This window comes from Pongo abelii, chromosome 4, assembly GCF_028885655.2.
Source record: "Pongo abelii isolate AG06213 chromosome 4, NHGRI_mPonAbe1-v2.0_pri, whole genome shotgun sequence".
NCBI classification, from domain to species: Eukaryota; Metazoa; Chordata; class Mammalia; order Primates; family Hominidae; genus Pongo; species Pongo abelii.
This window is the reverse complement of record NC_071989.2, coordinates 35,216,147-35,229,546: the sequence shown is the minus strand read 5'-3', so window position 1 is coordinate 35,229,546 and position 13,400 is coordinate 35,216,147. Positions and strand designations below refer to the sequence as shown.

General features: G+C 43.4%; 1 protein-coding gene across 2 annotated transcripts in view; it reads left to right on the top strand.

Moving 5' to 3' along the window:
* Positions 1–10,018, top strand: part of AGXT2 (alanine--glyoxylate aminotransferase 2) — a 44,708-nt gene extending 34,690 nt beyond the window's left edge. The window contains 2 exon segments of one of the 2 annotated variants that reach the window (NM_001131205.2): positions 3,922–4,020; positions 9,293–10,018. In NM_001131205.2, coding sequence (NP_001124677.1) covers positions 3,922–4,020; positions 9,293–9,400 — 207 coding nt within the window. In that variant the 3' untranslated portion in view covers positions 9,401–10,018. 2 annotated transcript variants of the gene reach the window in all.
* The last annotated feature ends 3,382 nt before the right edge of the window (positions 10,019–13,400 follow it).

The following is a 13,400-nucleotide window of genomic DNA, read 5'->3' as shown; positions in this document are numbered from 1 at the left end:
ATCAAACTTCCATTTGAGGTTTGGAGGGTCAAATATCCAAACTATGGCAAGGTTATAAAATAGTATCTATAGTAGGGGCTCTTTTTCTCTTTGCTGAACCATTTGTTAGTATAAGCATGGGCTCTAAGGGCAGACCACCTGGATTTAAATCCCAGCTCCTACATCCCCTAATTCTACTCACTGTCCCCTCAATGCAATTACTCTCCAAATCCAAATGCCACTCAAGCTTTTCCTCAACCATGGAACACAGTATTCTCCCCTCTATATCTACCTATGGAAATCCTAGTCTTTTTCAAGATCAAGCTCTCCAACGCATCTCCTTAAAGCTTGCCTTTGCTTCTCTTAAATCCAGGAGATCCACCCTTCAGAGAATTCCTCTGGTACTCACTGTCTAAGGAGCTGCTTTGAAAAGATCTTTTCCACTATATTAGTCCATTCAGGCTGCTATAGCAAAGTTCTATAGATTGGATATCTTATAAACAACAGAAATGTATTCCTCATGGTTCTGGAGACTGGAAAGTCCAAGAACAAGGTGCAGGCCAACTTGGTGTCTAACGAGGGCCCACTTTCTGGTTCATAGATGGTGCCTTCTTGCTGTGCCCTCACATGGTAAATGAGGCAAAAGAGCTTTCTGGAGCCTCTTTTATGAGGGTACTGATCTCATTCATGAAGGTTCCGCTCTTGTAACCTAATCACCTCTCAAAGGCCCCACCTCCAAATATTATGCCATCCTTTTGGGTATTAGGTTTCAATATATGAATTTTGAGGGACACAAACATTCACTCTGTGTCACCTAACCTGTATTTGTTGACTCACTTTTTATGTATAAATACCTTATTTTCCTAAATAAGTTTACACTTTTGAGGCCAGGAAACATACAGATGGTAAGTGCTTTGTGTTTCTCAATTAATTTCAGGCCCCTGCAACACATCAAACCACATTTGCATAGTTATAATACCCAAGAACTTTGCTATAATGCTGTCCAGCATTACCCAGGATAGGTACTCTCATATTCTGTTGGTAAGGAGGTACAGCCCTTTGGACAGCAATTTGTCTGCAGCTCTCAGAATTTTAAATATCTATACGTTTTGACGTGGTGATATGGTTTGAATATTTGTCCCCTCCAAATCTCATATTGAAATTTAATCCCCAGTGTGGGAGGTGGAGCCAGTGGGAGGTATTTGGATCATGGGGGTGGATCCCTCATCAATGGCTTGGTGATGAGTGACTTCATGTGAGATCTGGTTGTTTAAAAATGTGTGGCACCTCCCTACTCCCTCTCTTGCTCCTGCTCGCACCACATGACCCATCTGCTCACCCCTTGCCTTCTGCCATGATTGTAAGGTTCTTGAGGCCCTCACTAGAAGCAGGTGCTGGAGCCATGCTTGTACAGCCTGTAGAACTGTGAGCCAATTAAACCTCTTTTCTTTATAAATTACCCAGTCTCAGGTATTCCTTTACAGCAACACAAGAATGGCCTAACATACCTGGCAATTTCTAGAAGTGTGTCCCAAAGAAATACTCTCAAAAGTGTCTAAAAATATGTATGAATAGGAATATTTGCAACATTGTTTATAATCATGAAAAATTGGAAACAACCTAAATGCTCAACATTAGGAGATTGAACAACTTACTGCAATGAAATACTAGGTAATGTTTAAGAAGACTAAGTCCAAATATACTGACATGGAAAGATGTCCAAGATATACCATATATTATTCAAAGGAAATTGCCAAACATTATTAAATGACTTATTTTTTAAAACATGCATATAGATGTATTTGCATGCATAGAAAAAGTATCTGTTTCACACCAAATTGTCAATAGGAGGTGTCCCTAGGAATAGGATAGGAAGTGGGGAAATGTTCTGGTTTTACTTTATGCACTTCCAGAACATTTGAATTTTTTTCAAATTTTCAATTTATAATTCTTTAAACATAGATTCACCAAAAGAGATAACACGATGCTCCCTTATACATTCATCAAGAAGTTTAATTACTAGCATGCCCACTTCATTAGCAAGCAGTTGGGGCACAGGCATGGGCACAAGGGCCTCGGCAGGCTGTGCTGTGGCTTAAGCCTCAGTAGAGTTTCAGACCCTGCTTTTTTTCCCTGAGGATGGCATACAAGATGTTCAATTAGCCGTAGCAGTTGAGGCCAGGAAGGGATAAAACGGGCAAGGGAGCCAAGAGGGTGCTGGCCCAGAGCAAGGTTGGGGTGAAGCCACACAGACTCCACCCATTCAAAACTGTCATGTTGGCCCAGGCACGGTGGCTCACACCTGTAATCCCAGCACTTTGGGAGGCTGAGGTGGATCACTTGAGGTCAGGAGTTGGAGACCAGCCTGGCCAACATAGTGAAACCCCATCTCTACTAAAAACACAAAAATTAGCCAGATGTGGTGGCAGGTGCCTGTAATCCCAGCTACTGGGGAGACTGAGGCAGGCAAATCACTTGAGCCCAGGAGGCAGAGGTTGCAGTGAGCCAAGATTGCACCACTGCACTGCAGCCTGGGCAACAGAGTGACTCTGACTCAAAAAACAAAACAACAACAACAACAAAAGAACTGACCCCCCCAACCCAACCTTCCCTCCAGATCACTCTCCAATCCCTCTGGCCTCTCAAATCATATTTAATGCCCTTCTAGTTCTCACAGTTTAGCCCTAAATTATTTTCATTGTCCCTTTCCAATCAATCATAAGTGGAATGCATGATAGCATTTTGAAGTCAATGAGAAGATTCTCAATGAGTCCTTCCCTCTCCCTCAGGTCCTTTCTGATCCAATAGTCTGAAAGTTTGAATATGTATTTTGCTTATGTTAAGGCTTTAAGACAGAACAAAATGTACATATCTCTCTAGAAGGTCCCGTCTTATTCTGTTCTCAGACAATGACACCTTACAAGAAATGGAGGACTGGGGAAAGAGTTGGATCTGGGGTTGGTGGGAAGAAGGAAGTGGATGGCAAAGCCCAGAGTGAGGGTGGGTAGGAAGTGTGGAGGATGTAATGAAGCTGGGCACACTGGAGGGGACCCGCCTACCCACTTAGCTCGCTTAGCCCGGGCATCTGAGGACCATTTTAAAAATGCAGATGCCTAAGCCCTGCTTCAAATATTCTAATTCGATTGGCCTAGCATGAGGCCCAAATATCTGTCATTTGAAAGCCTTCCAGGTAATGCAGACATGCTGTCAGGTGTGACATGACTAAGTCAGAGGGAGACGTTTGTACAAACAGACTGGGAAGACAGGGGACGCACAGAAAGGATGCAAGTCAGCCCAATGTCTGACCCCACAGGAAGGGGACCTGCTTTGGATGGCTGGGGATCTGACACAGCCTCTCGGCTCCTGGAGCCCTTACCTTTCCTAACCCTGGAGGATGCAGTCTTGGAGGAGAAAGAGCAAGTCCTACAAGCAGGGAAATTAGGACAAACTGGCCCCTCCTCAGCTGTCCCACCGTGCTGCCCAGGGAAAGCTCAGGCTGCTGGTGCCTTTGTACAACTTCTGAGCCATTTCCTGTCCTTTGAAATGAGCCCTTTCCATGGGCAGAACAAAGTGAAGAGTTAAGGAAAATTTCCACATGAAACAGGCTCCAAATTTAGCTGTTAAGGAACCAGACTCCCAAGGCAGCCATTAGCAAAGCTAAGATTCACTGGCTATCCGCACAGAACTTCATTTTGTCTTTTGGGAATTTGGGATGAATTGGGATTAAAAACAAACATTTTAAATAACATCCTCCAAAAATCTGGTTCAGCAATTAGCAGCTTTATTTAATTACAGGGGAAGGAGAGGACAGAGAGAAAGAGGGAGAGAGAAAAAAAAGAGGGGCATTGATGGCTGAAGGGTTTTTCTTTTTTCCTCTCTTGGAAATAATTCCTTTAACCATTCCAACACCAAATAGAAAGCATTTTAAAAATATATTTACAGATAAGCCGTCGGCCTCTTCCCCGTGAAGAAGTAAATCAGATCCATGAGGACTGCAAGCACATGGGACTCCTCGTTGGCAGAGGCAGCATTTTTTCTCAGGTAAGAGAAAGACTGGTCTTTACCTACCGCTCTAGGTAGGAGTCTCTCTGATGTCCTAATGCTGGTCACAGTTTCCTCACAACTGTGAAGATGTCCTAATGCTGGTTGCAGTTTTTACACAACTGTGCCGAGGTACCCAGCCACATGTCATCTAGGGATGAAGCTCGGGTACAAAAAAAAAAAAAAAAAAAAAAAAAAAAAGGCGGGGACAGTGCAGCTCTCGGGCCACTAGGGGGCGCTGAGTGAAAATGGTTTGGTTATCGCGGCTCTGTGGGGTAAAGATAGAAGCAGACACAGGATGGTCAAAGCGGACAATTTACAGTATGGATGATAAACATCACAGTCATGCAGTAAGTAATTTGTCTCCTGTATAATTAATTCTAGCCCCTGTGAAAGAAATTCTGGCCGTTCTTAGCTCAGCCCCGGGCTCTGAGTTGGTGACCCTGCTAAGCCTTAGTGGCCTCTGTGGCTGAGAGCAACCCGACAGCACCGGCAGGCCCGGGTGACGCCTGTTGGAGAGATGGAGGACCACCTGGGCATAGCCCCCATTGCCAAACTCAAAATCAGCCACAGCCAGTGTCCCTCACCCTTAGACTGGGAGATTCAGAGGTCGAGCCCTCCCCACTCCCTTCCTTGAAAAGCCATGCCCAGCTCCACAGTCAGGACCCTGGCTTGCCCTGCACGCACTGCCCGAGTGGCTGCTGCTGCTGTGAGTGAAGTGGGCTGTGCCTCAATCCCTCACAGCAACAGGCCTTTCCCCAGGGATGGGCTAAACGGCAGAGACTTAAGAGAGAAGGTAACTTCTGCTCCTCCCTAATTTGTCCTGTCCTTTGTCAACTTTCTTTCTCATTTTAAACATTCCTCATCCTTCCCAGTTTCCCTGCCCCATTCCTGCCTCTCACAACTTCAGTGGATACTGAAATATCTACTTCTTGCCTCATACTTCTCAGATAAAATTGAAACTATCAGGCAAAACCTCTATATAAACTCATCGGTCCCCGCATTTATTCTTTCCTCCTGTGTTAGTCCCCCCAGCCTGCTATCACAAAGTGCCATAGACTGGGTGGCTTATACATCATAGAAGTTCATTTCTCATAGTTCTGGAGGCAGAGAAGTCCAAGATCAAGGCGCCAGCAAGTTCAGTGTCTGGTGAGGGCGCTCTTTCTAGGCGGCCATCTTTCTGCTGTGACCTCGCATGGCAGAAGGGGCAAGAGAGCTCCCTGGGGCTTCATGGGCTCTGCCCTCCTGACCTAATCACTTCCCAAAGGCTCCACTTCACAAGACCATCACCTTGGGAGTTAGGGTTCCAACATAGGAATTCAAGGGGTAGAGGCACAATGTCCAGATCATAGCACTTCCTTCCCTGAAGGTTCCAGAAATGAGGCATTTCTCCTTTTCAAATCTAGATCTTCCATCTGTGTGCTTGTTTCTCCAAGCTCCCTCCGCCTTCACTCAAGGAAACCCCCATGTTTTCTTGCATCTTCAACTTTTCCCCAACTTCCCCTTCCCCTTTAAACAAAACAGACTTAAAGTTCTCCCAGCCCAAACAACAAAACCAGAATGAGCACTTTTGCTGGGATGTGCTCTGTGATTTTTTTTTCTAGTCCTGGTCATAAATATTTTTCTGTACAAACCAGATAGCATAATTTAATGATTATGAATCGTAAGACATGCAATTTATAAAGATATGAGATACTTGTGTACTTGCTTAGCTCTTCCTTTGTTATTTGGCAAAATTTGTTATGTGCTAAGCAACAGGTGTTATTCTGGAAACTGAAACTATTAGGTTGCTGTAAAAGTAATTGCAGTTTTTGTGATTTTTTTAATTGCAAAAACTGCCATTACTTTTGCACCAACCTAATACGGTGATAAATAAGATCTGGTCCTTCCTTCATGTAGCTGGTGGGAGAGAAAGGCAAATACATAGAAAATTACAATACAATGTAGTAAGCTCATCTATAAATATTTTTTAAAAGGTATTCAAGGGGGAAAGAGAAAGGACTTCTAGGCCAGGCTTTCTGGCTAGCAGAATCTTAAATAATGAGATAAACAACCAAACTGTACATGAAACGTGGCAGAGTACAAAGAACTAATTTTGCATACCACATCACACCACACAGATGTGGCTGCCGCAAAGGCCTGAGGTAGTCAGTGGAGCTGGTATGAAGCCCTTCGTGCTTGTCAGACACTGTCCTAACACTTTGCTTGAACTGACTTATTTAATGCTCCCAACAAGCCTTATTTTACAGATAAAGGAAAAGACACACAGAGAGGTTTAGTAATGACAGAACCAGGATCCAAACTCAGGTAGTCTGATTTCAGAATCTGTCCTCTGAGGAGGACAAATCTAAGGGGACAAGACTGGAGACAGTGGGTCCCTCTGGGAGCCAAGGAGGCCGTTTGAACTTGAGCTGTGGTGGTAGAGATAGAGGAGACATTCTGAAGATAATCCTGGAAAATGCACAGACTGTGGATATGAAGAACCAGAGAGAGTCGAGGAAGAAGCTCTCATGTTGGTTTGGAGTGGGCAAGAATGAGTCCAGCTTTGAGCATGCTCCATTCAAGGTGTTCATAAACATCTCCCTCCATCTACAGATGCTTCTTGACTTATAGTGGGGTTACGTCCTGATAAACCCCTCCTAAATTGAGATTATTTTAAGTCAAAAATGCATTTAATACACCTAACCAACTGTACATCATAGCTTAGCCAGCATAACTTAAATGTGCTCAGAACACTTGCATTAGCCTACAGTTGAGCAAAATCATGTGACAAAGCCTATTTTATAATAAAGTGTTGAGTATCTCATGTAATTTATTGAATACTGTACTGAAACTGAAAAACAGGTTGTATAGATACTTGATGTACAATTTCTACTAATGTGTATCGCTTTCCCATCATTGTAAAGTCAAAAAAATTCTGTCAGGGACCATCTGTAGAAATCTGTAGCTTGGAGGAAATGACTAAAGATCATGTTTTATAGGTCATCAGCATTTACATGGTGAGATGAGGAAATCTCCCAGGAAGTCTAATGTCTAGATGAGAAGCTCAGTGAGATGAAGATAGAAACCTGCACAACAGTGACTTTTAAAGGGCAGGAGAGGCCGGGCACGGTGGCTTATGCCTGTGATCCCAGCACTTTGGGAGGCCAAAGCTGGCAGATCACTTGAGGCTAGGAGTTTGAGACCAGCCTAGCCAACATGGTGAAACCCTGTCTCTACCAAAAATAAAAAAAATTAGCTGAGTGTGGTGGCACACACCTGTAATCCCTGCTACTCAGGAGGCTGAGGCAGGAGAATTGTGTGAACCTGGGAGGCGGAGGTTGCAGTGAGCCGAGATCGTGCCACTGCACTCCAGCCTGGGCAACAGAGCAAGACTCTGTCTCAAATAAAATAAAAATAATAATAGTAATAGCCGGGCGCGGTGGCTCACGCCTGTAATCCCAGCACTTTGGGAGGCCGAGGCGGGTGGATCACAAGGTCAGGAGATCGAGACCATCCTGGCTAACACAGTGAAACCCCGTCTCTACTAAAAATACAAAAAGTTAGCCGGGCGTGGTGGCAGGCGCCTGTAGTCCCAGCTACTCGGGAGGCTGAGGCAGGAGGATGGCATGAACCCCCAGGGGGCGGAGCCTGCAGTGAGCCGAGATCGCGCCACTGCACTCCAGCCTGGGCGATAGAGCGAGACTCCGTCTCAAAAAAAAAAAAATAATAATAATAATAGTAATAATAATAAAGGGCAGGAGAAGGAAAAAGCTGCCCAGGTAGAGGCAGAAAGCATGGACAGGTATGAAGAGAATAAGAAGAGCGTGAAGTCATGGAAGAAAGAGACAGGAGAGGTTCAGGAAGTGGGGTGGGGAATTCCAAAGAGTCAAGTGCAGAGAAGGCCAGAGACGATGAGGGCTGGAAGATGCCCAGTGGATTCCACACTTGCAGGTAACTTTAGTAGAGTGGTTGATGAGGCAGAAGTCAGACTGCAACCAATTGAGATGTGAATGGGGGAAGGGCAAAGTAATAAATAATCGCCAATAAGCACCAACCAGTCTTTTTAGTGGTGTGGCTAAAAGCAGGAAGAAAGCATTTGCGAGGTAGCCGTAGGGGACAAGGAGGTCAACAAATATTTGTATTTGGTGTGGTCTAGATTGGGGTTATGAGAGCTTTAAGCCTGCTTGTTTATATAGGCTAAGGGGAAGTTGAAGGGGTGTTTCCTGGAGTGAAGGAGATGGGAGAATCCAGGGTCAAGGGCATAGGTGGACAATTTGGAGTTGAACAGCAAATACATCTTGTTCTCTGAGCCTTTAGGAAAGGTTATAAAAATGGATGTGAGAGCAAACAAGTTTATCTTGCCCGGCAGCTTCAATTTTCTGAGAAGTATGAGGCATGATTGTCTATGAAATAGAGGGAGAGGCGCAGGAGTTGAGTAAGGAAATTGAGAGGAATGATAAAGGTTTAGATTGAGAAAGGATGCTGACCATGAACAAGAAAAGTTGGGGTTACCCACAGCAGTTGGAGACCCTGAATATCTAGCAGTGTCGCTCAGCCTAGCTGTGTGATTTTTCTCTAACTCTTCTCAGCCATCTAGATTAGAGAAAAGCCATTCAATAAAATATTTTATTAGCGCTGGGATTGGCTGTGTGGGTGCAGCAGAAGAAGGGTAGAAATGCAAGCAAAATGAGGGGCAAGTGCGAGCCTACTTCAGTCAACTCTGTGTTCTGAGCTGGGTGGAAACGAAGGAGGAGACCTGAGTGGAGCAACAGACCTGAAGACAACGGGTGAATGAGGATTCTGAAGTCTTCATGAAAAGGAGAGCTGTAGTGGGAATCAGAAATTGAGTTGTTCCTGGTGAAGAGGAGGCTCATAGCATTGGCCATGGGTATGAATGGTTGCAGAAGGGTGGACATAAAGATTCTGGGAGTTGTGGCAATAAGGGCAGTGAGAAGCGAGTTCGCTGGGTTGCACATATGGACATGGAAGTCACCCTGGGCAGAAAGGAGTATAGTGAGGGGCCTAAGACTTCAGTGAAGGTGTAGAATGACCAGGAGGTAAATGTATGACAAAAAGGAAAAGGGGCAGAGCCAAATTGTACAAGGGTTTGTATGGAGACTGGAGGGTGAATGGCCTGGATCCAGCATTGAGGATGGAGGAGGAACCAAACCGAGAGGAACATAAGAAACATCCTAAACACAAGGTTTTGGATTTTTAGTTTAGTGCATTTCCTCGAAGTCATATTTGATTCTCTGATGATTTGTTTTCTTATTTTTTGGTGTCTCCTCAGACATTTCGCATTGCGCCCTCAATGTGCATCACTAAACCAGAAGTTGATTTTGCAGTAGAAGTATTTCGTTCTGCCTTAACCCAACACATGGAAAGAAGAGCTAAGTAACATTGTCAGAAATAAAGAAAACCACAAGTCTCAAGAATTTGCCACTTATATTCAAGGGTGAATTTGAAGAATTTCAGAACCACTGGTATTCAGAGAAAACCTGCAGCTCTCCACAGGAGCTGTAAAAGACATGGTTGACTGCCTACCAACCATATTTGTTGGCAGAGCCCCTATTATCTTGAGAACTCCATTCTTCAGGGAAAAGATCTCCCTAGCTCAGAGAATAAATCCTAATTAGTTTATGTTAGGTATGGTAATTTGATTCCCCTTTGCAGTGATTGGTTTATGCATGAATATGTGATGTATTTTTGTCCAGTGAATCTTGAAGAAAAATCTTTTGGTGGAGGTGCCTTCAGGGAAAGTTTTCTTCACCCCTCACTCTTCAGTTCAAGAAGAGATGTCTTCTTGTTGCGCTGAGAACACCATATGTTCATGACGAGATTCCTGGCACCATGCCAGCCGTCTTGTAGTCATGAGGACAACCCTTTTTGGAGAGGTTGGAAGATGGATGGAAGCCAAGTGCTTAGTGATGTCAAAGAAGCACTCACTAAAGCATTCCTGGAGCCACCCTACCTCAGGGCTTCTTGATATTTGAGGTAATAAATTCATTGTTCTGTATAAGGCTTTTCTATTTTTCACTGTTATGTTCAAAAGCATACTGAGAAATGAGGCAGAAAATACCCCCAAAGAAACAACAAGTTTCTGTCTCCTTTAACTCCCTTAAAACATCTATCAGAGACTTCTTTTCCTGTCCTTACCTACTACCACATCCCACTCTGGTCTGAACCCTTATTACTCCTATTGCAAATACTCTCCAAGACCATAATTTCCCAAACTTTAGTCATTAGAATACACACTCATATAATTTCTCCATAGAGGCATACCACTTGTCTTAGGTATATTTTTCTTTAATTTGACTTTTTTTTTTTTTTTTGAGACGGAGTCTCCCTCTGTGGCCCAGGCTGGAGGGCAGTGGTGCGATCTCGGCTCACTGCAAGCTCCGCCTCCCAGGTTCAGGTCATTCTCCTGCCTCAGCCTCCCGAGTAGCTGGGACTACAGGTGCCCGCCACCACGCCTGGCTAATTTTTTGTATTTTTAGTAGAGATGGGGTTTCACTGTGTTAGCCAGGAAGGTCTCAATCTCCTGACCTCGTGATCTGCCCACCTCGGCCTCCCAAAGTGCTGGGATTATAGGCGTGAGCCACCACGGCCGGCCAATTTGACTTTTTTTACTAAGATGTGTAGTAAACTTTCTGTAATTACAATAAATGATAAATCAATCCTACTTGTCATAAGTAGAAAGTAACCATAAAAACAGAGTGAACAGAAAACAATGTAATTCAGTTTTAGCAAGATGCAGTTTTTACAAAGATTCTCAGCCTGAGTCCTGTTCTTTCTTTGTTCAAAAGGGAAATTAGAGAGTATTCAAAATGCCAGGTGAGGTGGCTCATGCCTGTAATCCCAGCACTTTGGAAGGTCAAGGCTGGTGGATCACTTGAGTTCAGGAGTTCAAGACCAGCCTGGCCAACGTGGTAAAACCCTGTCTTTACTAAAAATACAAAAATTAGCCAGGTGTGGTGGCGCATGCCTGTAATCCCAGCTACTCAGGAGGTTTAAGTTTGAGTTTTATTGTTTCCTTTTCATATTTTACTAAATTCCTAAATTGTGTTTTCAGTGTTCTTCCCCTTTCCGTTATCTTAAAGGAAAAGGAATGTTGGAAGTAGAGGGCTCTGAAGAAGAACTGGAAAGTAAGTATTGTTCTTGTTCAATGTCCCTGACCCTGTAATTGTCACCGGTAAAGACGAGAAGAAGAACATTCCAGGCAGAGTGAACTATAGAAGCAAAGAACTAAGGTGCATGACATGGGAAGAATGGTGGAAACAAAGCTCAAAAAGCTTGTTTGGGGACAAGGAGGTGGTGGTTGTGGTGAGCGGAGATCGTGCCATTGCACTCCAGCCTGGGTCTGTCTCAAAAAAAAAGAGAGATAGGGTATTTGAAACATGTTAAAAATACACTGGCAAACTGAGACCTTCTCTTAAAGAATACAAACAGAATAGGTTCTGGAGACCTGAAGGGAAATCACTTTCTCAGCATGTGATTGAATGCATATCAAAAGTTGTGTTTCTGTTTGAAGCTAATTGTCCTCATTTTCCAACCCCTCCCCACCACCAGGTGTCTGTTCTGCTGACACATCCTACACCTCACTGCCAGATTTGTTTCCATTAGGCATTAACTGAAACATAGCATTCCCTGGCATAAAACCTTCCAGCAGCTTGCCATTAACCCCGGAGGAGGTCAAAACCCTTTAACAAGGAGCTCGATGCTGTCTAGTATCCAATATCCAAATAGAGCAAACACTTTAGAAATGTTCTGTTTGGGCACAGTAGAAAGATCATTGGAATAAGAGTCAAATGACCTGAATTCTAAATCCAATTCTTCCCCTTATTTGCTATAATTGACTTTGGGCAAGCCGTTTAACTTCTTTTTAACCTCGGTTTGTTCCCAAGAGTATAAATATTTGCCCTTCCTCCCTTCCAGAGTTGCCTTGGGAATAAAGTGACCCCACGGATGTAAAAGTGCTTTGCAAACCAATGACCTAGACAGATAGAAATTTCTTCCTTTCAAGCCACATTTCTCCTCTTTCCTTTACTACAAAATCTTTCTCAAGAGCAGTTTTTGTGCCTCACTTATACATCTTTGCCTCGTACCCAAGCCCCAACCACTAGGATTTCATTCCTGTTTCTCATTCCTTGGAAATGCCTTTTCAGAAGGCACCTGGTGACTTCTTTATAACCGAAACTTAATGTTTCCTTTAAACAGTCTTTCTGAACAATTGCTACTTCCTTCATTAGCTTCTGCAGTGTGGTCCTTCTATCTCGGATGGCTTTCTCAGCCTCTTTTCTGGCAACTCCTCAACTACAAGGTTCTGTCCTGAGCTGTCTCTTCTTCCATGCTATACTCTCTCCCTATAGGCAACCTTATCCACTTCTGAAATTTCACCTATCTTGACTATGCTGAAGACTTCCAAATATTTATCTCTAGTCTTAACCCTTTTTCTGAGCTCTAACCCCAAAATTCCAGCTTTCTGGACTCTGTCATTTAGATGTCACAGGAACACTTCAAATTCAACAGACTTAACACAAACTCTACTAAACATCTCCTCCAAGAATCCCTTCTTTATTAATGGTACCCTTGTAATCTCAGGCTCATAATGATTTAGATCATTTTTCCCCCAAGTTATCTTTCTGCCCTTTATATGACTAAGTCTCATGAATACCTTCTCTGACATAATTTTTTTCCAGTATGACCCATTTATACCAAAACTGCCTTAATTTGGACCATCATCTCCCTAAACTATTTAAACTGCCTTCTAACCGGTATCCTGGACTCCTTCCCAATCCTTCCCCTACATTGATACCAAAGTCATTTACTTAACAAATAAATATGATCATGTCTCTTGTCTCTTGAAGCATTTGGGGTTTCCTATTGCCCAGGGAACAAAGTCCAAACTCCAATTATTATGGCATGCCAGAGCCTTCACAATTTGTCTCCAAACAAGCTTTTTGAGCTTTGTTTCCACCATTCTTTCCACGTCATGCACCTTAGTTCTTTGCTTCTATAGTTCACTCTGCCTGGAATGTTCTTCTCCTCTTTGCCAGTGAAAATTACAGGGTCAGGGAGATTGAACAAGAAAGTCAACACTTACTTTCCAGTTCTTCTTCAAAGCCCTCTACTTCCAACATTCCTTTTCCTCTAAGATAAAGGAAAAGGGAAGAACACTGAAAACACAATTTAGGAATTTAGTAAAATATGAAGAGGAAACAATGAAACTCAAACTTAAAACCAATAACAACAACCACAACAAATGTCTCTGGCCAAGATCCTTGCTAGTGCCAGGACATCCTCTCCAAGAAGTAGGAAGCTGAGAGATTTAGTCATTCAGGTAAATTCATACAACATATTCCTTGTGGTTCCCTGGGTCTTACAGAATCTTTTATATA